The sequence below is a fragment of the Drosophila montana genome, unplaced genomic scaffold, assembly GCF_035044405.1.
Source record: "Drosophila montana isolate Dmon_TW-CO22-7 unplaced genomic scaffold, ASM3504440v1 contig_3541_1, whole genome shotgun sequence".
In the NCBI taxonomy this organism is placed as follows: domain Eukaryota; kingdom Metazoa; phylum Arthropoda; class Insecta; order Diptera; family Drosophilidae; genus Drosophila; species Drosophila montana.
Window position 1 is genome coordinate 117,583 of NW_026998422.1, and position 24,153 is coordinate 141,735.

General features: G+C 41.4%; 5 protein-coding genes across 8 annotated transcripts; 3 read left to right on the top strand and 2 right to left on the bottom strand.

Annotated features, from left to right (window-relative positions):
• Window positions 1-26: 26 nt before the first annotated feature.
• LOC135435282 (probable cytochrome P450 313a4) lies at window positions 27-2,548 on the top strand. Of its 2 annotated transcripts, XM_064692262.1 has the most exons (7): window positions 27-668; window positions 734-931; window positions 987-1,172; window positions 1,260-1,332; window positions 1,383-1,509; window positions 1,568-2,156; window positions 2,224-2,548. In XM_064692262.1, exons 1-7 carry the CDS (start codon window positions 515-517, stop codon window positions 2,382-2,384), a joined length of 1,488 nt encoding a protein of 495 aa, XP_064548332.1. In that variant the 5' UTR covers window positions 27-514; the 3' UTR covers window positions 2,385-2,548. The 2 variants fall into 2 exon arrangements, with proteins under 2 accessions (XP_064548332.1, XP_064548333.1); XM_064692263.1 differs by lacking the exons at window positions 27-668; window positions 734-931 and having other exon boundaries at window positions 1,110-1,172; window positions 1,403-1,509.
• A 216-nt stretch (window positions 2,549-2,764) lies between these two features.
• Window positions 2,765-5,010, top strand: mbo (Nuclear pore complex protein Nup88). The gene has a single exon (XM_064692239.1). It carries the CDS (start codon window positions 2,820-2,822, stop codon window positions 4,935-4,937), a length of 2,118 nt encoding a protein of 705 aa, XP_064548309.1. The 5' UTR covers window positions 2,765-2,819; the 3' UTR covers window positions 4,938-5,010.
• Window positions 5,011-5,625: 615 nt separating this feature from the next.
• LOC135435269 (uncharacterized) lies at window positions 5,626-6,149 on the top strand. Of its 2 annotated transcripts, none has more exons than XM_064692242.1 (2): window positions 5,626-5,729; window positions 5,871-6,149. In XM_064692242.1, the coding sequence occupies exon 2, from the start codon at window positions 5,916-5,918 to the stop codon at window positions 6,060-6,062; it is 147 nt and encodes a 48-aa protein (XP_064548312.1). In that variant the 5' UTR covers window positions 5,626-5,729; window positions 5,871-5,915; the 3' UTR covers window positions 6,063-6,149. The 2 variants fall into 2 exon arrangements, with proteins under 2 accessions (XP_064548312.1, XP_064548313.1); XM_064692243.1 differs by having other exon boundaries at window positions 5,682-5,696.
• Window positions 6,135-7,458, bottom strand: Gnmt (Glycine N-methyltransferase). The gene is made up of 4 exons (XM_064692241.1): window positions 7,210-7,458; window positions 7,014-7,141; window positions 6,697-6,953; window positions 6,135-6,485 (listed from the first exon to the last, which is right to left on the bottom strand). Exons 1-4 carry the CDS (start codon window positions 7,422-7,424, stop codon window positions 6,216-6,218), a joined length of 870 nt encoding a protein of 289 aa, XP_064548311.1. The 5' UTR covers window positions 7,425-7,458; the 3' UTR covers window positions 6,135-6,215.
• A 1,176-nt stretch (window positions 7,459-8,634) lies between these two features.
• On the bottom strand, window positions 8,635-16,502 carry LOC135435277 (uncharacterized). Of its 2 annotated transcripts, none has more exons than XM_064692252.1 (8): window positions 16,273-16,502; window positions 15,113-15,778; window positions 12,342-12,705; window positions 12,045-12,277; window positions 10,813-11,670; window positions 10,405-10,660; window positions 10,039-10,343; window positions 8,635-9,973 (listed from the first exon to the last, which is right to left on the bottom strand). In XM_064692252.1, the coding sequence occupies exons 2-8, from the start codon at window positions 15,316-15,318 to the stop codon at window positions 9,007-9,009; spliced, it is 3,189 nt and encodes a 1,062-aa protein (XP_064548322.1). In that variant the 5' UTR covers window positions 15,319-15,778; window positions 16,273-16,502; the 3' UTR covers window positions 8,635-9,006. The 2 variants fall into 2 exon arrangements, with proteins under 2 accessions (XP_064548322.1, XP_064548321.1); XM_064692251.1 differs by having other exon boundaries at window positions 10,405-10,702.
• Between the last annotated feature and the right edge of the window lie 7,651 nt (window positions 16,503-24,153).

The window sequence follows — 24,153 nt, forward strand, 5'->3', positions numbered from 1 at the left end:
ACGAATATACCTCCATGATAGCTTACATAAGTCCACTTACTTACGCTGGCACCTGACTGGAATTGGCCAATTGATGACGTATGAGCCGAGTCGATTAGATTCGTAGTGTATTTTGGCTGGTTACTGTTAGCCATTAGTGCAAATTATAGCAATTTGTATGCAGGCACTCATCGATAAATCACAATAAAAAATTACTTGATATGTTGGGTTCATTGATGCGTACCCGCACCTCGTCCATTTCCATACAACGTCTATATGATTGCGACGTTTTCTAGCCGAGTTTTTTTTTTTCGACTGGGACTCGGTCAAGTCACGAGTTAATTCGTGACAATACACGCATATCTCTTGGGCCCCAAAATAGTCTCAGCGTCCGGCATATAAAAACTGGGTGCACACAAAAATTTGTAATTATAGTATTGACGCGCTTTCAAACGCTCGGTTCGGTTCGCTCGATCGGCAGAGAGGCAATCAAGGCTCTAAGTGATTCATTTTGACACCTTTGGGATAGCTCATTATGTTAACGTGGCAATTGTGGTGCGCTCTGTTGTTGGTATCGTGGTTCTATTTCTTGTGGACGCGTCGCAGATTCTATTTATTAACGCTTAAGATACCTGGCCCACAGGGCTATCCAATAATTGGCATGGCACATAAGCTGCTCCGCAGGGAAAGTACGTGGTTGTGTTGGGAATTTTAAGTGGATTCTAAAAACCAAAATATGTTTGTGTTTTCTCAGATGTGCTGAAAGAATTTGGTTTCTATTTGGATAAGCATGGACCCACTATTTTTTCTTGGCTGGGTCCCATACCATTTATGATAGTGAGCGATCCACAAATTATACAGGATATTTTTACATCCCCGCATTGCATCAACAAGGGCATCATCTACAAGGCAGTCGATGATGGAGCTGGCTTGGGACTGTTCAGCTTGACAGGTATGCAAAGCGTCGCAATCGTTGTAAATGAGAAAATACACAGACTCTTGTCCAGATCCTCGCTGGAGCGTACACCGTAAGCTACTGAATCCGGCATTTGGACACAAAGTGTTGCTTAGTTTTCTGCCCATTTTCAACCACGAGACGAAAGCCCTTCTTGAGCTATTCGACACATTGGTGGATGATGGCGAAAAGGATTTGATACCGTTGCTGCAATACTTTACCTTGGGCATAGCAACGCGTGAGTTAAGCATAAAATAGCTGGACACAAACCAGTCGCTGCATTCTATAATACTTATATACGCATTTTGTTTTTATTTAAGTACAGAAACCACAATGGGAAGTGATGTGAAGTTGGTTGGGGGCATTAACAACAATCGGCTGCTCGAGGATTATCAATGGTAAGTAATATCGGCCATCTGCATAAATGAGTTTTGCTATCCATTAATAGTGTTTTGGAAACTATGACAGATATGTGCTTTTCACCATGGCTTAGTAGTAAAACGTTACGCCAACTTTTCGGCAAGGAGGAGCGTTACTCGAGTGCTAAGTCAGAGATACGTGGGTTTATCAGAAAGGTAGTACGAAGCATCCACTACAATTGTATGGAAATTAATAGCCCCCTTATTGTTTTAGCTAATAGAAAGAAAACTGGCCAGAGACGCAGAAATTGCTGAAAAGGGTAATCCTTCCCCCTTAGATAAAAACATATTTTTAAACCTAGCAACAGATCTGCTGAAACGTGGCATCTTCAGCTGGAAAAACGTGGAAGATGAATCAAATGTTATTGTCTTTGGAGCTTTTGAAACATCTGCTAACACGGTCGCCTACACATTAATTCTACTTGCGATGTTTCCCAAATACCAGGAGAAAGCATTTGAAGAGATTCTCGCTTTGTTTCCCGACACTGGCGACTTTGAGGTAACCTACGCGGATACACAGGAAATGGTCTATTTGGATCTTATTCTAAATGAATCGATGAGAGTGATTCCGCCTGTGCCAGTCGTCTCTCGGCAAACGTCCCAGGACGTGCTGCTTTCAAGCGGAGTTGTTGTTCCAAAGGGTGTTCAAATTGCCATCGATATATTTCACCTGCATCGCAGTAAGCAAGTTTGGGGTGAGGACGCGGAAACATTCAATCCGGAACACTTTCTGCCCCATCATTATCAAAATAAGCATCCATACGCATTTATACCTTTCACAAAGGGCATTCGGAATTGCATAGGTAAATGTATATTTACTTAATACAATTAAATTTTGACTTATTAGTCAAATATTGATTTTATTTTCAGGCTGGAGATATGCTTTAATATCTGCAAAAGTTACATTGGCGAAACTGCTAAGGAACTACAAATTCTCAACTAGCTTTAAATTTGAAGATCTTTATTTTGTTGAGGATATAACTATAAAACTTAAGACAGTGCCGCTACTGAAGCTACAACGGAGAACTTGATAGCATATGCTATTATTCTATTTTCTTACATTATGTAAATATGAGTAAATAATTGTTATGAATATACTTTGAATCTCTATAAGTATAAGAAAATTCAATTATATATAAAAAAAAAATTCTGTTGGTATTTCGTTTGCTAAATATATGGTGTTTTTGACTTTGAATGTATTTTTATTTAATATAGTTTTGCTTTCACTTGGGTTGGTTTTAGCAATTTTATTTACATGCTAAAAACAAAGTTCGTGTTTAAATAGAAATAACGCATAAATTGGTTTCAAATGATGCCGCTTCTTATCGATAGTTTCAGTGCTATACAACACTATTTTCAGGCGCTGCACTATATAATAATAGTTATCGCAAAGCGCGAATTATCGATATTTGTTGTCATATTGCCGGCTGTAATATAATTGTAAATATTCTTTCAATTGTGCTGCAATGTCGCTGACAGATGTCTTGGAACTGAATAAAACGGAACTGTTTGCCAAAATACGCAATGGCCTACCGATTGTGCCGCAAACTCAGAACCTACTTGACTGCAAAGATGATCTATTGTACGCATGGAACTCAAGCGATTCCTGCTTGCTGGTCACAAATTGGCGCGTAGCGTTGCTTCAGCCGCAACCAAAGCGTGCCAAAGTCAGCTACCAGAAACTAATACCATCCAACTCAATTGGTCTGAATGTCGATCGTGTTGTGGTCTCCAATGAGGGTTCGCTTGTAGCGCTGAGTGGACCGCGAGGTGTGACAATATTGGATGTACCACGCCGCAGTGGGCCGGACGGCTGTTTCATGGATGGCAAGCCGCAAATCACGTGCCGCACATACAATCTGGATGCGCTGCTGTTTCAAAACAATCCTCAACTGGAGGTGCGTCAGCTGCGTTGGCATCCCGACTCCGTCTCTGACTCCACGCTGTTGGTGCTGCTTTCCAACAACACAATGCGCGTGTACAATCATGCAAAGCTGCGCCATGTGTGGAAGGTTGGTCCGTACACAGTCAAAACTGGTGCAAATACATCTCTATCGGATTTTGGTGAAACTTCCGTTGACTTTGATATTGCGCCGGCTGTTAAGTCTAGCGCCAGCGATGAAACAAGCACTAGCCTCTCTACTACACACAACAAAACGCAGTCTGCTGCCAAAACGGGCAAGGAGAAGGTGGAGTGGCCCATTGTTATATTGCGTGAGAATGGCAACATATATATGATGCTCGCAGGCATCGATTCGGAAATAACGCGTTTGCAGGGACCCATTACCATAACACCGCAGACGAGCGCCAACTATGGTCTGGAGTCGTGTGCTCTGCTAATCATACCATCTTTACCGCCCACTGTGATCATTGCCGAGTCAACGGGCAAGCTGCATCATGCGCTTTTGCTGGAATCGGAAACTAAAGAGCACTCGTTCAGCGACGTGGATGAATGCTTGGTCATCGAGCCATCGGAGTGGACCTTGCACGTTACTGAAACCGTTGAGCTTGAGTTAGGCCTCTCCTCGGGAACTGCTAATGATACAAACGGTGCCTATAGCTGCCCTATCCACCTGAAGCGAGATCTGATCAACGAGATGCGTTATTTTGCCTATCACAATGCTGGACTTCACTCGATAACTGTTAACTTCATATCTGAGCTGCAGCGCTTCTTGGATAGTGAGGCCGAAGACGATCAGCTGGTATTATCGACACCCTCTAGTGCCGAATATATTTTGTGCACTAAATTTGATTCAAGCGATCGCGTCAATGCTGTCTTTGGCATCGCCCTGATGCAAATGCCAGCTGGACTCGTGCTATTGCTGAGCAGCGGTCAAGTAATTAGCCTTAAGCTGGTCATCGATGCTCAATTGCTGGTTACGGCCAAGCAACAGTTGCAGCGCACAGCCACAAATGATGCACTTGGTCAGCAGGGTGAGAGTCCTTCATTTACGGACACAATCAAAGCATTGCTGATGCGTAGCGTAAGTCAACCGATATTGGCCGACAAGATGGCATCCTCCTCCGCTCACGAGCGCTATGAGCTGCTCAACCAAGCCATAGAGGTGCTGCGCTCACAATACCTCAAGCGACATGAGCTGGTGCGCGTGGAGTTCGCCAAGCGCATAAACTGTATTAAGCTGCAGAAACAACAGCAGCTGCAGGAGATCAAGAGTCTGGAGAATGAACGAGAAATCATAAGCGAGCGTGCGCACAAGCTGGCGGAACGCTTTGAAGAAATAAGCGATAATCAAGAGATCCTGATGCGCCGTTGCCAAAAGCTGATGCAGGACGCCAATGCAGTGCTGCCCAACAGCGTTTTAGCTGAGCGCGAGTTTGCCTTGGAAGTGGCACGCATCAACAAGACCACCAAAAGCATGGCAGCTGCCTTGGACACGGCTAAGAAGACGTTCAACAAACAACGCTACCACATTGCCAAGTCCCAGGAGATAGCAAAGAGCAACGTCTACGAGCTCCCAGAGAAGCAGCGACGCACCATTACGGAGATCCTTACTCAGCTGTCCAGTGAGATTGATCGTCAGATAACTGATGTGAAGCGAATAAATAAGATTATTGGCCTATGAAAATCCAAAACATCCAATAAGATCATTTTGTATGTGTGCTTTTGTTTAAAATTAAAGCAACTTTATATTAGTATTTTTGTAAATTGTTATTTTTTGGAATATAGGCCCTCTCTAGGCTTTGGCATTTTGAGCATGATGTGTCTTAAAGATTGATTATGTATTTATATTTAATTCAGATTTGGAATACATTGCACTCAAATTTTTTCGATGAGAATCATTTCCCCTTTACCAGATAATTGTTTTAAATCGATTCCTAATAGCAAAATTGGTATAATATTTTAATTTTAAAATGTTTCTTGCGTGGTCTAATGCCAAAATGATAAAAAGTTTGTTATTTAGAGCCCTCAGTTCCCTCATTATACGTTCTTTCTATATTGCACATATTTTCCCATACCTTTCACAAAACTCAACTTATTTTCAGGATTGAACACACTTTTGATCCTGATTTGTCCTTTGGACTGATTCTGTATCTAAATTTTATTTTAATTTGTTTTGAATTTTTAATATGTTGTTTTTGCTGCGCGTGCTTCAAAACTGTAATAGACGGCAAAAAAAAGTCCGAGGTAAACAGAAAAATCGAATAAACATCGGGAATGGGCTTGCTGACGACAATGACGCCGTTAAATAGAAATAAAAACAACTAATTTCACATATTGCCTGGGTTGGACCGTGGGATACGGAGTACTCTTGAGGGCTTCAAAAACAGAACGACAAGGCTTTCCCATATGCAGTACTTTTGGGCAACTCTAAGCAAACGGGGTCTGTTTTATTGAGGGGCCTCTTTAGACTTAGGTATATAATTATATATGCATAGTTGTAGTGTATAGGTATATTGAACCTCGATCGAAAGCGAAAATGAATTTCGCATAGCTAATGAATGGCGCGTATGTATATGCTTATATAGGTGAATTTAAATATGTTTTTGCGTTTCAGTCCCATTCCGCGGCCTGCCATCAGTTGCGAGCGTACCTTTTGGAAATGACATCGGTAATTCTGGCCAGATTGGCATCAATCTGTAAGCAGATGTCCAACTACATCAAAACAAACTCACCCTTTGTGATCGAGGTGCTGATGGTGTCGCTCTGCTTTGGCGCTATAATCAGCAGATATTTAATACTGACCTAGACGGAATATACATATATACAAATATATGTATTCAATCAAACCATGTAAATAATAAAATGAGTTAACGGAAACTTTCTCTAATTAGAACTAATATTGTATTTGTGTGTGAAAATACGAAAAAGTGTCCACAGTGGCAATACATTATGATGGTGCTTAAACCCTAGGCTTCTCAATCAGATGTATATAGAATGCTGGATTCTGCACAACATTCATATCCTTGAAGTCGCCGTACAGCTTGTGCTTGGCCTGGCTACCGAAGATTTCTCTAAGGATCTCAGTGAAACGCTTGAGCTCATGCGGGTAATAGGAGAGACGGAACTCGCTGGCCAGCTTATTGCCTTCGATCTGGTAGTCCATCGAGACCAGAGCTGCCTTGCCACAATAGAATAAAACGGATGTTTTGATGTCCGCCGTATGGCTTGTCTAAAAAAACAATTCAACATGCAAGTCATTCCAAAGGGCGATTAAAACTGTTATGATGACGATGATGATGATGCTGATTTTTTCCAATATTTTAGATGACTTTAAATGAGTTATCAGTGAAACGGTGACTGGGCATGTTGTAAGCCCAAGTCAATGAAATGTGTTGTTTAATTGTTTTTAATTGGCGCCACGATGAAAGTGTGAAACTTACGTTGTAGTAAATGCTCTTGGCTGGCGTGGCGCCTGTCTCGAGGATGTTGTCATAGTTGCGATGATCGATCAGCAGAATGCCGCCTGGCTTCAGGCATTTCTCAAAGTTCTTGATCGCCTGTTTGTGCTCGCGCTGATCGCCAAAGCTGTCCATTAAATGGGCAAAGGAATTGCCCAGACAAATGACCGCATCGAAACCCTCCTGACGATGCTCCCGAATATCGTCGAACAACGTCAGCCAGTTGGCCTCCTCAATAGCTGTAAAAAAAACTAGATCAGATCTGGCTAAAAATATTTAGATATTGCTTAGAGACTCACTCCATTGGTCAAAGGCGGCTTCCTTGCGACGATTCCAGCGCTCCTTCAGCGCGTATTTCAGCATTTTGTCCGAAGCATCAACGGACACCACCTCGAAGCCCTCCTCCAGCAGCATTATTGAGTCAACGCTGGAATGAATCATAACATACATTTATTTGAATGTGCATAAAGAGTCGGTGTGATTCTTGTGGCTTACCCCGTGCCGCATGCCACATCGAGGATGCGTTTGCAGCCCTTCTGGCGCAGCAAATCAACCAGGAAGTTCTTGTAGTTGTCGGTGCGGGAGTTCTTGTCACCAATGAATATCTCCCAGACCTTGGCAGCCTTGCCATCGGCATACTGGTCGCGCACTCCTTCCGCGGAGATGCCCTCCGATCGGGTTACGAACACGCTATCAGCCGAGGTTGTCATTTCAAGTGTTTAGCACTGGCCAGCAGATCAAACTGAAATAAAATTTCGTTGCGAATCCACTTGCCATGATATCTCCGGTGGGTGAATTCAATCACTAACAGCTGGCACACCAGACACACACACACATACATGTTCACTCACCCGTAATCTTATCATTGCGCGTCGAGATTGACCCGTGCTGGCAACGGTTCCGCTGAGCCATGCGAGGCGAGCGCCAAATCAACATCTGCTACACGTTTCGCTCTTTTTTTTTTTGGCGACCTGACACTGACCTTGTGGTGATTAGTTGAGATTACAGTGCCTCAAAATAATAGAAATTATTTGACAACCATACGTCAGACCTTGCTTTTACAGCCAACAACAAGTGTCCTTTTTATGATGCTGTAATGCAGTATGATCTCGCTAAAGCGGACAGTCAAAAACCAGACAGTGTCCGAAGTAACGAGTTGCTTATCGAGATAAGCAACCAAACACTACTCAGAGATTTTTTAAAATTTTTAATAATATATGTTTATTTTAAGGCTTAAGGTGTCTGGTTTTCATTTAGAAGGGCGTGAGTGTCAATGATTAATTAAATTCTTTGTTTAATAGGTTAAAAAATGTTTTTAAATACTTTTAGATCTGAATTGAATTTTTAACATGTATTGGACAGTCATCTTTTCCTTCATATTAATACCCTGTAATGGCTTAAAGCGACAGGCAGATGGTACCTTTTCCGACCCCCATAGATATATTTATTCTCGCACTCTCTAATTGTTGATATTGGTATCTTCTCCTTCAATCGTATCGTCAATAATAATTAATTTTTTTAAAATCGACGCATTTTCTAAAATCCAGAAGAAGTACCCATGGGTTTCAAACATAAACAAAATCTTCCAAGAATTTCTAAATTTTAGAATTATATATATCAGAGAATATAATAGATATACCATAATTTTGGATAATCGTGATCCCTTCCTTTTTTTTTTAAATTACCAAGTGTCCGTATTAATGAGGACGTACTGTACCAAGGGAAGCTAACAACTAGAATCCAGTTGCTCCAGACAAAATGTGCAGAGTATATAATAGATATACCATAAATTTGGATGATCGTAATCCCTTCCTATTTTTTTTAACCAGCAAGTGTCCGTGTTAATGAGGACATACTGTAGCAAAATGCTATACCAAGGAAGTTAACAACTAAAAAATACAAAATTTCATATAAGTTCGTGTTTATTTCAAGCTTAATAAATATTGCACTGCGTTGAAATCTAGGATTATATATTGTTATCATGGTATTCGTATTGCACCTTGTTTTAGTTGAAATTGCAAGTCTTAAGGGATAAATTCACGAGTTCATATATATATAACTAGGTAGTATAAAATTGTAAGAATATTAATAAATGATTACGTTTCGCAAGATAATTAACAGATCAGCTTCAATTATCTTGGGAAACATAAGCTGTCATTATAGTTAGAAAAGATTCTTATAAAAAACTCATGCATGTAGATGTATATGTATATGTATATGTATGTATATGTAGATGCTGTGTATATGTGTGAGTTGTAGCTAACTAAGGGATTTGAGTATTCTATTCAAATTCTATGGCAAATACCCCAGCGAATCCTCGAGCGAGGCGCTGACCACCCGCATTGATTGATAGCTCGCCATGCGGCTTCTGCTGACATTGCTGCGTATCGAGGCGGCTTTCTCCAGGGCCTTGATATTGATCAACAGATCGTCGGCGCTGCAGGATTTCTGTGAGGCGACACTGGAGGTCATGTGCAGCGGCAGGGATAGCGGTATAACCATGCCATTGCCATTGCCATGGCTCAGACGATCCGTGCTAAAGGATTCGCGTGCGCGATACAAGGAACGCCGCGTGGATGCCTTCGAATGGCAGCTGCCATTGTTGGGCCGCACAATGGAAGACTTTTGGCTGTTCATCGGCGGGCAGAGGCTCTTGATGTCCGTCGTCTGACTCAGTTTCATGTCCGCAAAGACAGCGGCCGCCTCGACGCTCTTCTTCACACTGAGCGCCTCGTGCGGCTGCACCGGCTTGCTGTTGCCCCCGATCGTAAAGAGTTCATAGTCCAAGCCCAGCTTCTCCGAGGACTTTGGCTTGCGACTGGACGCACGCGACTTGTGCTGTTGATTGAGTGAATCCTCGCTGACAGTGGCTGCTGCTGCCGCTGCTGCTGCTGCTGCTGCATTGGCGCGCTGTCGGCGATGCGTGCGCTTGCAGTAGCATTTGCTGGCGCTGATGCAGCTGTCCGAATCGCACCAGGTGGTGGTGTCCGAATGTGCATTGGCCGAGTCGTGCTCGAGTGTGCTATTCGGCTCCTCCTCCACCATGGAACAGTAGCACTTCTCATCGGACTTGCACGAAATCAGCGAATGCCGATTGCCAGCCGCCGGCTTGCGAGCGTTGCCCATGGCCATGTTGCGCTCGTTCTTCTGGCGCAGCTTGTGGTTCAGATGCTCCGTGCGCAGGCTGCAATAGCAGCGATCGGCTGAGGCGCAGGTGCAGGATTCGGAATCGTAGCTGCACTCGGAGCACGAGACATAGCTGTTGGCATTTGAAAAATGATCACTAGACATTCAAATTTGAGGCATCCTCAACCATGTGCTCACCCACTACTGCTGTTCCGGTTGAGTCCCTGCAGTGCATGCTCATTGCGCACCACGGACACATCGGAGCCGCTGGTGGCAGCGCGATTGCGCTGATGCTGCTGCTGCGCATGACTTTGGCTGGTTGGTGGGCCAATTATAATGGGCGGCGTCAATCTGAGCTTGTTGGAGCCCTCGTTGGGTTCCTTGGCTTGTGGTTCCTTGGCACGCGCGGACTTGGCCAATTTGCCGCGGCAGGCGCGAAACTGTCCCAGCTGAAAGACCTTCTTCAGGCTCTTGGTGCCAAAGAAGATGCTCTTCGGCTTCTTCTGTAAGGCAGCAGTCGGAGTTAATATTGAGCATAAGTGTGCGTCTTCTAGAGCATCTCACCTGTGAGCCATTTATGCTCGCCTTGCGCTTCTGTTTCTTCTTCTTCTGGCGTCGCATAATGTTCTTGGATCGCTGAAAGAGCTCGTCCTGTGTAAGCGTAACTGCCAGCTTCAGCAGGAACTCTTTGTAGATGGGTTTTAGATCGTTGAAGGACATGCCATCTGCATCGATTATGGCATAGAGTATATCGTCTAGCGAGTGCAGATTCTCGTGCAGTCGAAATTCATTGAACAGTTCGCTGAAACCAAGTGGGGAACTAGAAGCACAATTTAAACGATGCCAATCAACCAAACCAAACCTTTTCACCAAAAATGCTAACTACGTTAGGCCAAGCCACAGGCCAGCGCCAGCTGATGCTTTGGATGCACCCCGCTGCCGCTGGCCCCGCTGGTTAGTATAACTACTCACCCTCCGCCACCGCCACTGCCCAGTTTTCCAGAATTGGTGCGACGCGCCGCTCTCGACTTGTACCTGGTCAGGCCACCTGTGTTCAGAAAACTGCCCGATCTGGGTATGGCCACACGCGTCAGTATGTCCCCATCGCCGGCGGCTGCCACAGCGCCAGCACCCACTAGGTCGCTCAGTTTGCGGCCATTTGGTGTAGGCGTTGAGGGTTGCTTTGGGTGCGCGTGCTGGTGATTCAGGCGATTCACATGTCCGTTGGTGCACACAATGCTGTTGCTGCGGCCCGAGCTGCTTTTGTAGCCGCCCACGTTTGGAGCCGGCACTGGCGGCGCTCGCTTGGTCTTGTGCGATTTCCGTTTGCGCTCCTCCGTTGAGGTCTCAATCTCCGCAGCCTCGTTAATCACGTTACTGTTGGAGCTGAGCGAGCTGCTCGAGACGCGCTTCTTGCGTGCCGATCGTGAGGGTGTCGAACCGGCCACGCCCATTTGCTTGGGACTCATGCCCGCCAAGCTGCCGCCGCTGCTGCGAAAGGAGCTCCGACGGCCACAAGCGCTGGGCGCAATCTGCGATCTTGACAAATAGTTGGAGCTGGTCATTGCCGAGCTGCTGGCAATGCTGATGCAGCTGACGCCATTCTGCTGCCGCGGCGTGCGTCGCTTGGTGCTCCGGTGCGAGTTGGTGCTCACATGCGCCATCAGACTCTGGTAGAGCGTCGCCGCGATGACAATGGCATCCTCGGTGCTCTTGCAAATGAACCCGTGACATTCCAGAATCTTTGGCGCACTGGCTGACCGCATGACCACCGCAAATATGGGCGCATGCATGTGCTCGCTTTGCTCCACAGCCAGCTGCTCATTGGCGCTGCAAATAGATAGTCAAGAGTTTCTTCAGTTAAGCGGAGCTAGAAAGAACATCTGTGCCAACAACTGATTGTTTCTATAGCGCCATATAATACGATTTGATACTATTTGATATGATTTGATCAAAAGAAGAACAAAAACTCTTTCTTTGAACGATTTTGCCTATATAACTTTATTTTCGACCGATTATTCAGCTCTATAACAGGACAGTCGGACACGATAATATCGTTTCAATTGTTGATGCTGATCTAGACTATTCGTATACACTTGATAGGTTCGAGGACGTCTTCGATTATGCTTTACATATTATATGAAAAATGTCTAATACCCACTGCAAGATTATAGAAGGGTGTCTGTGATTGTGCTTCTGCTCACCTTAGAGGCTGGAATAGTGCAGTCTTGTCAATGTTATCGGGATCGGTAATGAGCGGCAGAAAGGCGGCGCCTCCATCCGCCTCGGAGATGACAAACTTTACCGCAGACCATACGGCAATATTATGGAACGGTGTAATATTGGAATCGCTATCCTCGCTGCTCGTGCTGGACATGGCGCTGATCTTAATGCGCAATCCGGTTGCACAAATATCCAAAGATCCTGCTCTTAACTTCTGCAAAGATCAATTAAATAAAGGTAAATTTGCTAAAACGCTGATTTTTAGGTCTCTCACGCACCTTCTTCGTAACCTCAGCTAGATAGAGCTGGCGCAGTGGCTCCTGCAGACCCTGCAGACTGGTCACCTTATCCTTTAACGGCAGGCAGCCCAAGCACGTGACATCGAAGCTATTCGTCGCATCCTTGGCCACGTCGGTGAAGAGCTGCTCGATCTGCGCCTGCACGCTGTTGCTAATGCGCTGCACATCGTTCTTGGCCGCCTCGGCTAGCACCTTGGCCGATTCGCTTGTCTCCTGCAGGAAGCTGCTGAGCGATCTCGGCTTATCGCCCGAGGTGCTGGCCAGCTCACTACGTCCATACATGATGATGGAACGCGTGCGATGCGATCCCCTGGGATCGTCGAGACGGCTGCTACGCATTGATCTGTGGCGAAAAATTGGTCATATAAAACATTTAGATATCAATATTTTCTGAATATTAGTACAAATAAAGGGAATGAATGAATGGGTCTATTAAATTTGAGTATTATCAGAATTCATTTGTATAAATCATAATTTATAAGTATATATATTATACTATATATATACTCAGCAGCTAGTCAAATAATATTTTGAAAGTTTATCTTAATTTTCTAAACTTCTGCAACTGTTTATGATAAAATTTGCATAGTATTTACATACATAAAGTCTAGAACACTATAAAGTTCTATAAAGGAAATTACCTTATTTCCTTTCCCTCTGTGCTTATTTGAATAATATTTTTATTGATCGGAGAACAGAAATGTGCAACTCTAATAAACATACTTTTATGTTGATCAAACACACCTTGTAAAATCATAAGTTAAATAAAACTGTCAAAATATTTAAGGCCTTCTTATGCAGTCATAAACATATGAGTCGTCTAAGCGAATATGTTCACATTACAGTCTAGTATTGGGATATATTATTTATAAGACGATGTCATGTAGACAGTGCTATATGCAAATTTAGGCTTATAGTTGACTATTTTCTATAATAATAATTATTTAAAAAAATATATAAAAATACTTGTATATTAATAAATAATAACACCTATAAAACTATATTCACCCAAATTGCAGTCCTAATTCAAAAATGTTACTCACGCCTATTAAGAGTTTCGCCAATTTTCAATTAAGTATTTCGTTAAACATTTACAAATAAATAAATAAATTTTTGACAACGATGGAACAATAAATAATAATGATAAATAAGTTCATAATTATAGTGATGATAATGATAATAATAATAAATTATATATTTTTGTTTACAAATTTTTTTTTTAATGAATATTACTGTTTTTTACATAGGAAGACGTGTCAATTTGGTTTGTTTTAATTTATTCAAATTAATGTAATATTTAAATGCGCATATGGATACATATGTATATGTACATACATACACTAAATGCATCTATTAATTCGTTGAAATTCAATTAAAATAGCATTCTAATGCTTTAAGTGGTTCTCTCGCATGTGCGACAAGCATTGAAAAGTTTTGTGAAAGTTTTGCTGATTAACGTAAAGAGCCACAAAATTTAGCAAGTCTATGGAGGTGTGTGTGTGTGTGTGTATGTATTTGTATATGTACAGCCACAAACAGACACACATAGTTCCTGCTTTGTATGTGCACAAGTGTGCGTGCTATTGGGAGGCCATGAATTGGCAGCCAGCCACCAACACCAACAACATCCTGCTGGAAGAGAAGGGAACATTTTGGTTTTGGGGACAAATGATAAACAAATGAATGGCGCATTGTGTACAACTTTGACAACTGGTCTGGCGTGGAGAATAGATCTGACGAGCAGGGGAACGCAGCTCGCAGCATGTTCCCAATAGAAACCATTTGGTTTACCGCTAGTTGACATCAAATCGGAAATGTTTCTTTTGGAAGAACGTTGGCGCGGCCAACTATTTTGAATATGAATGAAGCTGAGGCCACCGCCAGCGCATTAGATTCGAGTGGACCAAGTTTTCATCTGTATGTGTTTTTTTTTTCCGCTCATAATCAATTAAGTAGTTCACCGGGCGAATGTGTGTCAAAGCGATCGATGAATATTTATACATTGGCGCAAGTGTCGGCTGGCATACGCTGTAGCTGTTGTCACCTCTCTTTTGCTCTCAGCACACTCTGTTTCTTTCGCACATGCATCAAACTAGCTCGACTTGTGACTGCAAAGCTTTTGCTTTGTAACTGTATATTTGTTGCTTATGGAAATTGGAAACGGTAAAATAAACGCTGGATGCTGCGACGTATTTAAAATTGTGTATATGTGCGTGTGTATGTGTGTATGAGTGTGTCTCGATCTTTCTGTTGTTTTTTTTAGTTTCGAGAACGAAAGTGCTGAATTTACTGCAGTTGAAAGTTGGTCTCGAATTAAACGTAAATTAAAACTGTATATATATGTATATATATATATATATATGTATATGTATATATATACAGTTAAAAGTCGGTATATATAATACAGTTAAAAGTCGGTCTCTAATTAGAATATGTATATAAAAAATGTCGCTGCTGACCGGAAATGGTGGGAAGCTTAATTTTTCACATTGTAAACTTTTAGCTGTCGCACATTGTTATCGCAAGCGTAAAAAATTGAAGTAAATCCTGAGAGATTTTTTTATTATCTGTATAGCTTTCAGTTCATTCTTAAAAGTAATTCGATAATGTTCAAGACTTCAACCTTTTTGAAAATTTTAAGATATGCAGTTTCTAGTTGAAATTCAATGAAAGGTTTTATGGCCATACTAAGCATTGAAATCTTGCTAGCATATATTTTAGAGAATATCTTAAAGGTATTTTTCACTCACCTGGAATCGTCAAACATTAGATCGATCTTAAGTTTGTATATCGAATTTCGACTGACACTCGAATTGTTCTCGAGCTGATCGCCGTCCAGTAGCCGAAAGCCGGATGAGTTGCTATTACTGCTGGCTGGTTTATGGGTGCGCACCGAGTTCATTTTTGGAACAGCCACAGCAGATTGGGTGTCGATCTTGCATGAGGTTACCATCATCAAGAGCGAGGTGATAAGCACACGCGGAATGCAGCTGCAATTGCCGCTGAAGTGTGACAGCGGCTGTGGCAGTGGCAGTGGCAGTGACTGTGGCTGTGGCAGTGGCAGTGGCAGTAACTGCGGCGCATGCCACTTAAGCTCTTTGTTTAGCCGTTTGTCTGTTTCGTTTGTTTATTTGTTGTTTATCTATTTTTTTTTCTTTGTAATTTGTGTGCAATTAGCGGCAAATGAATTTCAATTATGCACATTGAATGTTAATTTTCAACATTTTAAGCGAAATAATTGTTGCCTTTGCACACACACACACACGCGCGCACGTACACACTGCACGAGAGGTTCGTATTTTTAACACTTTGCATAGGGCGCACTGTGGGATGAGGCTGGACCGACGTCTTGGAGGTGTTTGTCTGGCGTGTTGTGTGGCCAATCGCGTTGGCTCATTAATTAGCTGCTTGCCGGGCTGAAAACCGACAGTAAAAATAAACCAAATAAAAAACAGATTAATATCGGTTTAAGGCCCATGTGCATATATAGCGTGTCTGGGGGTGGCGGGCTTTTCCTTCAGGAAAAACTATTGCAAATTTTATAATATGGTTGCTTTGGCTTTGGTTGTTGCCAGTTTGCCTGATAAATTGCCCCATAAAATGCGATTGTTGTACTGGAAAAATGTTAACAATTTGCGCCGCACAACAGTTGCAGTTGCAGTTGCAGATACACACACAGACACACAAACACACACACACACAAACAAAATACAACAAAGCAAACGCGTTAATTCGACGCTGTGTGTGACGCGGCTGTGGCTGCATCTATTAGATACTTTCACTATAGAGAGATATTTGCTATAATTAGCAAATGCCGTCTGCGGCAAATACATACAGTCACTAAAACACACATACACACACACACATGCACGCGCACACACATATTGCACCCATTGACACTGACATTTACTTTTGCCTTATTTGAACTTCATTTGACCACAAAATTAACCGCACTTCGAAATGGTCAAGAGCTGCAGACCCGGGCCCGCTTTTAGTTCTGATGCTCGTAATACTCGGTCTATAAGCTATGTCTATGTTAACATCTGGACGCGTTGCTTGCCACACGACGACTGCGCGAACGCGTTGGCTGAAATGTCGAAGCGCGTCTGAAACTAAACTTCAAGCCATTCGAGCCCGCTGACGACTCCAAACGAAGTGAAGTGGCCAAAAGAAATGGCCAAGCTAGACGGCCAACAACGTAACTCCCATGTGTGTGTGTGTGAGTGAGTGTGTGTGTGTAGCTGGGCGCACAATAACAATAACAATATAATCTCTGGCGTAAGTGGGTAGCGGCGCAGCTCACCTCTTCATATGCCCCTCATATTTATGAATACATACATACATACTATGCTATACTGTGCTCTGTATATACATACATACATATGCCCCTGCCCCTGCCCCTTCACCCACCGTAGCGCTCCCGTGTGTGGCTGCTGCTGAAGACGAACGAGACCGCTCGGATTTTCAACATCAACAGCAACAATCACTTGGCCAATGTTGAATGGTGCTTTATGTGGCCACAACTCCATTATGTACCCCAACAATGTTGCTATTATTAACACTTGCGCGTGTTTTGGCAGGCCCAGCTAAACCAACAACAACAACAACAATAACACGCTGCACCTTCTATTTGCATAGATGAATGGCTCGACATTTACGCAAAGATTTTTGTGCAATGCCCTCTGCCGGCTGCATTCAGCCAATGTCAATACCAACTTTGGGTCTGCGCTTGGGCTTGGCCTGCAGCCGGCGCGGGGCCAACAACTTGAACAGCTTGGATTTGGTTTATCGATGCCTGGTCCCGGTTTTGCTATTGCCATTTGCGCAAGCGCAGATCTCGGACGCCGCGGCGTCCATTGGCGTCGGCGGAGACGGCATTTTCGAAATCAATGACCGTGGTCAAGTTTATACAATAATTACTGTAGCTGCCTGCTACTGCTTCAGCTCCTACTGCTGCCAGTGGACCCGTTTCTGTGCTTGACTATGCAATCTCATAAACTGCTTTTCATTTTGTTTTCCTACCTATTCATTTTGCCTTTGGTTGCGAGCAGTCTAGCATAGAAATAAACCTTAGCAGAATATGAGTACACTGTTCAAAAACAATGTAGCGCAAATATAGTATAATAAAATATTACATGAAAATTAAGATATTATTTGAATGGTGAATATGGTACTTTAAACATAAAACACATTTATAATATATAAATATACGTGCATATGTATTAGCTAGAGATATAGCCCGTATCTAGGTCTAAAATCACAGACATGCAGAAAGAAGAAAGAGAAGTAAAATGACAGCGTGAAAGAGAGGGAGATGTGTATATATATATATATATCATATTCATGCAAAATATTCTATTCATTAAATACATTCTATTTAATTTTAAAGTGTACGATATTTTTCCCCGTGTATGGTAGTACGAGTAATAACGTGCAATAAGTGTTTAGCTTATTGCGATCCGGTGGATAATGGAATATGTGAAAATGAATTATTAACCTCATGTTCTCAGAAGATATTCTCTGCTAAATATGGTTTGAAGCACAGAATATAAACTCCTTATCTAAATTTATAGTATCTAATGAGAAGGCTGTCTAAATAAGCTCTTAAAATAATTATACATATTCTATATTTATAAAGTATCTTCAAAGGCACTATTAGACAAACTCGGGTTAAGATCTTTGATCCCGCAGTATTTCTACACACTCGTATGATAATGTAAAATCAATGTAGATTAAAATCCAGAAGAATTTTAATATGGTTAAGAAAGGTGCATAATTGCAGGAAAGGAGTCGTGCCACTAATGCTTTTTTCCAGATAAATTCAGATATACTGACCTATATATATACATATTTTTTAATTTGTTTTGGCTAATATATGTATAAATTTACATAATTAATTTGGCCGCTATTGTTTTGCAATTGATGTGATGCAGCTTGAAATTGACATTTATTCATGAGATAACAGTTCAAAGTTACGACTAATTAAATTGTGTCTACATAAAACAAACGACTAATAGCCGACTATTGTGTACGAATGCCTTAATAAACTCTTACTTTTATGCCAGATAGCGATGATGGGGCCTGCGGGTATTAATTGTAGTGTTTCATCTGAACCTCTGCCGCTTTTCTTTTCATATTTGATTAGCCCAGTGAAAAGCCAAAGCGGCTGATAGGAAAAACCTGAATTTGTAAATTATAGCAAATGGTCATTTTGAACAGTTATAGGTTTGGGCTTAATTAAAGCATGTAGAACTTTCTGGGTGTGCATTTCTTTCTACATACTTACTGGATATATCTGCTGTTTAAAATGGCAACTGATTTATTTAACTGCCACTGGCGTATGGTTTGGCGCCACAAATGTAATTTATCTAACAAATAGCATGATCATGATCAACACTTTCTCTGTCCAATTCTGCTGGCTTGTCTGTCTTTAATTGTTTTCGGGTTTGTTTTATTTAATCGCAGAGGCAAACACAGCAATTTAAAAATTAGTCATACATTATACTCTGCTACCAGGCGCTGTACCTATGCCGAATGCAAGCATGCTTGAAGATACAGATACAGCTACAGGTCCAAACGCACATCCACAATCTGCGCTCGCACATATTGCGCATTGTAGCAGCCAACCCACCCCCCCTCCCGCCGCACCCCGTCGGATACGGTTGATTCCTTGGCTAGCCTCTTGTGTCTAACATTGCGTATCTGACATGCGCTCCTAGCGCACACTGAAGCAAAAGTATTCAATAGAGATTTTTATATATACTATATATTTACAAGCGACAGTTTTGAACCACGAATGCAGAATTTTTCTTTATGTTAGATGAAAACACTTTTTAATAATTTGCAATCAATAATTAAATAAATTATTTGATGACTTAAAGGGAGTTTGAGGGGAACTCCAAGCTTTTTATGTACTCTTCTTCTTCTTATATAGAAACTTAATCGAGGTACTTCCCCACATGACATTAGATATATAGTTAGATAATGTTAAAAAATTGGTTGGACTTTCCAGTTTTCTTTGAGGTTAAGATCAGTTGAAAATGTTAATTTCGCTATTCATAGATTGTTGGACTTATGAGTACCAACTACCAATGCCAGAACTTAAGAGCCAACTGAGATCTTAAATTTACTGAAAGATCTAAAGGCTTACGCCTGGTCTATAGATCATTTATTCCCATTGAAATTATAGCGCAATTATGAATTAGTTGTAAGACAAGATTTGGTAAGAGTGAGAGGAGCCTCCAACGTCGCGGCGTTGGCAATTATTCTTCTTATCGGGATCTGACTTTCTTTTGACATGTACTTATGTACCTCGGTTAGTTAAATTTGGGTTATTTGTTGAGTTGGTTTCGAGCTATGAACGACTCGCATTGCATCACGAGCTGCGACAGACACACGAAAAATGCTCCACGACAATTGTCACATTGTGCTGCGTGTTACGGCATTTCTCTATTACTTGTGCACTGCTGCTGCTTCTCCCTCGTCATCGTCATCGTCTTCTTCTTCTTTTTCAACACGTTTCCACTATTTAACAATAACAATACAAAACATTCGTGCAAGTCAAGCGCCGTCGCGACAGAGTTGCGCATATTAAGAAAATTAAGTTCGTGTGGTTAATTTTTTTTTATTTTACAACTCGCGAAAATGATTTTAAAATTGTATTACAGCGCGTGGCAAAAAAAAAAATAAAAACCATTCACGACTTTATTCGCCAACTATTCACTTAATAGATAGTGAAAATTTAAGATCCAAAGGTTACCAAACATTGGAGGGATAATGCCATTGTTGAGTAAATAGGTTTATTTAGTTAAAAAATCGATGGATACATGTCGTACAGACAAGTTGGTATTTTTATTGAAGCTTTTTAAAAAACACACCAACAATTTTGAAGGTAGGGCTAAAACTCTTGAATATATGCGTTAAATATAGCTCCGTTGAACAACATTTTTAAAATATATCATACATCAGTAAGGTTTTAAATTGAAGCTTTGGAAAAGAAACTTTGAGCTTTAATTTTGAGCCTCAACTCACACTTTTTTAATATAGCACTCATTTAAATTTAAAAGGAGGCGGTGTTAACTCTGAATTGTTGACATCTTTTGAAAGGATACACATCAATTAGGATTCGAATTAAAAAGAAACAACAAGATGGTTAAATTAAACCTGAACTTTTTTAAATGTATATTTTTAATTATACCACTTTTGAGCACCTTTATACTAGATCATGATTCGACTTACAGAAAACCCAACGAAGATTTAACAAGAGACTAAATATGTTTTCTTAAACATGTTTGAAAAAAACATTTTAATTTAAAAGTAAATTGTTGACATAATTTGTAAGGATACACATCTATTGGGACTCGATTTGAAAAAAACAACTAGAAAAATACCTAAAATTGAAAAAGAAGTTCGAATTAAGGCCAACACTTTTTGAGACATATATATTTGCTTTAATTATACCACTTTTGAGCACCTTTGTACTACAAACATATAGTTACATACCTATATTTTCATACTTTGAAGATTTGGTTAGCTTTGGCGAACAATGCAGCCATAAGGTGAGCATTACGGCGTAGATAATGAAATCCAACAAAGAAATTGCGCAAAAAGCGTGACGTGTGCCGCTGCTCATGAACTCTGCGCCATAAATTGCCAAGAGCCAACACACATGGATGCCATGCCCCTAAATATGTATCTACTACAGGCATATCTGTTGGCCATTTGCTTGCAACCTTAGCGGTAACTACTAGACGCAAGAAAATTCTTATGGAAATTCAACATGTTTTATTGCTATAATTGCCCGATGAATGAGATTTTCGGTATTTCTTCTTTTTTGTTTTGTTGTTTTTTATTGCCTCGTTGCAATTCAGGCAATTTTCTTTCTTCTGGGTGCTAAAGCGACTTTCATTTATTTCGGTCAGCTGGGTTCAAATGGCGCGTGCTTTGTGGGTCAGTGGTGTTCCACACACACAAACACACACACACGCTGCAGAGGAGGCGGCACTTGCTTCGGGCTGAAAATTATATAGAAGCCGGAGTGCTCATTGACACCATCAGATTGTTGGGCTTAAATGCTAACTGTTCTCTTATTGTTCGGTTCGGGCTTTGTGCCGTTGTCAGTAGTTTGCTGCCAAGTTTGCGGTAAGATATAATCATAATTCAAGTGCTGACTGTGGATCGTTTAACACGATTTTGGGGAAAGTTCTGCGCCCGCACATTTATAAGATAATAATTAATTTATTCTTTGAAATTGTAAGCACACATGTTAAGTTGCCATGAGATTTATGATATATTAAATAATTTTGGTTTTTCCCGTTTGGCTGTTTTTATCGTTGCTCAACGCTTGCAATTCTTAACAAGTTTAAGCTTCGAAAATCTATCCCTTATGATAGAAAGCTCTGTTGTCAATAGATCTGAGAAGTTCTTGGAATAGCTATAAAGACAAACTGATCATTTTTTAATGATCTCAAGCTGGCCAGCTATACATTAATATCGGAATTTATTATATTATATGTGCTGTCAAAATATATTTGATTGTAAAAAGAAAGAAGTGTCTATGTCAAAAGAACCTCTACTCGATCTGACTAAGCTCTCACATTTAAGCCGGGATAACTATGCCATCTAGCTGGATTGCAATCAAAAATATATATTTTAATTTTTATCAAAAGAATCCTTGGATAAAAGATGTGCTAAGATGCATATAACATATGTCAGACATGTAATAAATAAAATTGCAGCTCAACTAATTAATTGCGATACATGTAGGTATTGTCTTGATTAGCACATTCTTATAAGTTGCTTGATTAAAATACAGTTAAGTAGCAGTAAAGCGATTGGAAATGTCTCGACGTGACGCCAGAACTCGTATTCGAGTTGCCCCTACTTACGGGCATGTGTGAGCCTGTATTGATGCGTTCTGGTCGCCACTGGCGAGGAGTTATGGCGGTGACCCACCTTTAGAACTGGAAGCCAGCGAGCTGCCAACAAGTTGCACTTGCACAGCTGCCACAAACGGCGCATCGATGCTCCAGTTTCTAAACCACAGACCTGTCACGCAGCAGCAGCAGCAGCCGAGAGGAGAAAATCTGAAAATAATTGCATGAAAACTCGAGATCCCTCCTTGAAAGAAGCGCGAACAGCAAATGCGGCCAACGGACAGATGATAGCGGGGAGGGGGAGGGGGACGGTGCAGGGGCAGGCAGCAAACTGAACGAGTTCAGCAGGAAAATGGCTTTTGTCGATCTTGATACAATCGGCTGGAGGAGGAGCAGCAGCAGCAGCAGCATGCAGCAAAAGCATAAGAGATCCCGCTAATCGAAAGATTGTATTTGTCGACACTTTAATATGGCATTTACTTCTGGTACCAAATATGGACACAAGTACAGTTAGCCAGTGCTCGGATTGGTAACAGTCTTGTATTTAACGATATTGGCTAATTAAGTGGACAGTAGTAAGAATAATTGTAAAGACAAGCCATTATTTTATGGATTCTAAAATAATGTGACTCAAATTGTTTAACAGGAAAATGTATAATAATTTTATTTTACAATATAATATACTTATTAATATAACAGCTATATTATATAATTAAATCAATTTATTTTATATTTTCCATTCGAATGTCGTTAAATATAGTTAAATATTTATATTCTCTGAGATATTTATTATTTGCAATTTATGCAGTTTGTAATAAAATTGTGTGAATTCGGATTTCTTTTAACTTAACTATGATTCAGTTTTGATCAGCCATCTAGCCGTATGTGTAATATTTAAAAATATTTTCTATTGTTGCGAATTTTAGCTGCGAAATCTCACAATTACTTACCTAATTTGCATTATAATCCCCACATATGATTTCTATATCCATCTCAAGAATGTATAACTGATAGACTTCCAAGTTTCGTTTTAGGTAAGAATAATTATCGATTAAAATAAATTCTATTGCCACAATTATTGAGCTCACTTAAAGTTCTTGTTGAATACACAACACTTTGGGCTGTACGTTTTTTAGTATTTCCCAACCGAAAAAGCTGCGATGGAAACTGCAGCCGAAACAGCGACCGAAGCGCGTGAAGCCATCAACAAGACTAACTGCTCGAGAGCAATTTAGCTGCGTCCAGAGCGCCATCCACGCGACGTCCACTTAGTGTCGGCCAGCCAAGCGCCAGCTTCATGGCCAGTTTTCCGAAGCAGCAGCTGGCGGCAGAGGCGGCGGCAGAATCGGCGGCTGTATCTGTGGCTGCGGCAGAGGCTTCGGGTTATGTGCAAAGTACTCGTAATCTTGTCACGCATTTGTCGCCGGAGGCGTCCAAGTGACGCTAGGCGGCTGTTAGTGACAGCTGACGTGGATTAGCCAAATTTTGTGTCTCCACTGTCAGCTCAAGCCCATAATTAAGACATTAAAAGCCACCATTTATTTACCATAATCCAAAATGTCCACAGTAGACGATTTTTGGGATTTAGTTTGACTTCCTGCATAAATTGTTGTCCAGAAATTTTCTATTTTTATTGGAGCAGGTCAGAGTGGTCCCCATACCTGTCCACCTTGACCAGCGATCCCAATATTTGAATACCCGTCGCCGAAAAGTGGTTAAACCTGCGTGGGTAGTGTCCCAAATTTGGCGTGTGCTCATTTGGGAACGTCCCAGTATACGAGTATTTGGCCAATATTTGAATGAACCGTTAGACAGACGCGCTTGCACCTCAAGGCGGCCTGGTCATATTAATTTATGCCTGGCCCGGACTAACTTACTCCGTCAATTGATATGGCCACCTGAATGGAAACAGGTTC

Coding starts and splice junctions, on each gene's coding strand:
- LOC135435282 (XM_064692262.1), top strand. CDS start 515: ATGTTAACGTGGCAATTGTGGTGCGCTCTGTTGTTGGTATCGTGGTTC. Junction 932..986: donor GGGACTGTTCAGCTTGACAG/GTATGCAAAGCG, acceptor ACTCTTGTCCAG/ATCCTCGCTGGAGCGTACAC. Junction 1,173..1,259: donor TACCTTGGGCATAGCAACGC/GTGAGTTAAGCA, acceptor ATTTAAGTACAG/AAACCACAATGGGAAGTGAT.
- mbo (XM_064692239.1), top strand. CDS start 2,820: ATGTCGCTGACAGATGTCTTGGAACTGAATAAAACGGAACTGTTTGCC.
- LOC135435269 (XM_064692242.1), top strand. CDS start 5,916: ATGACATCGGTAATTCTGGCCAGATTGGCATCAATCTGTAAGCAGATG.
- Gnmt (XM_064692241.1), bottom strand. CDS start 7,424: ATGACAACCTCGGCTGATAGCGTGTTCGTAACCCGATCGGAGGGCATC. Junction 6,954..7,013: donor AGCCGCCTTTGACCAATGGA/GTGAGTCTCTAA, acceptor TTTTTTTTACAG/CTATTGAGGAGGCCAACTGG. Junction 6,486..6,696: donor CCAAGAGCATTTACTACAAC/GTAAGTTTCACA, acceptor TTGTTTTTTTAG/ACAAGCCATACGGCGGACAT.
- LOC135435277 (XM_064692251.1), bottom strand. CDS start 15,318: ATGATGGTAACCTCATGCAAGATCGACACCCAATCTGCTGTGGCTGTT. Junction 11,671..12,044: donor GCACTATTCCAGCCTCTAAG/GTGAGCAGAAGC, acceptor ATCTATTTGCAG/CGCCAATGAGCAGCTGGCTG. Junction 10,344..10,404: donor CGAGCATAAATGGCTCACAG/GTGAGATGCTCT, acceptor GCTGCCTTACAG/AAGAAGCCGAAGAGCATCTT.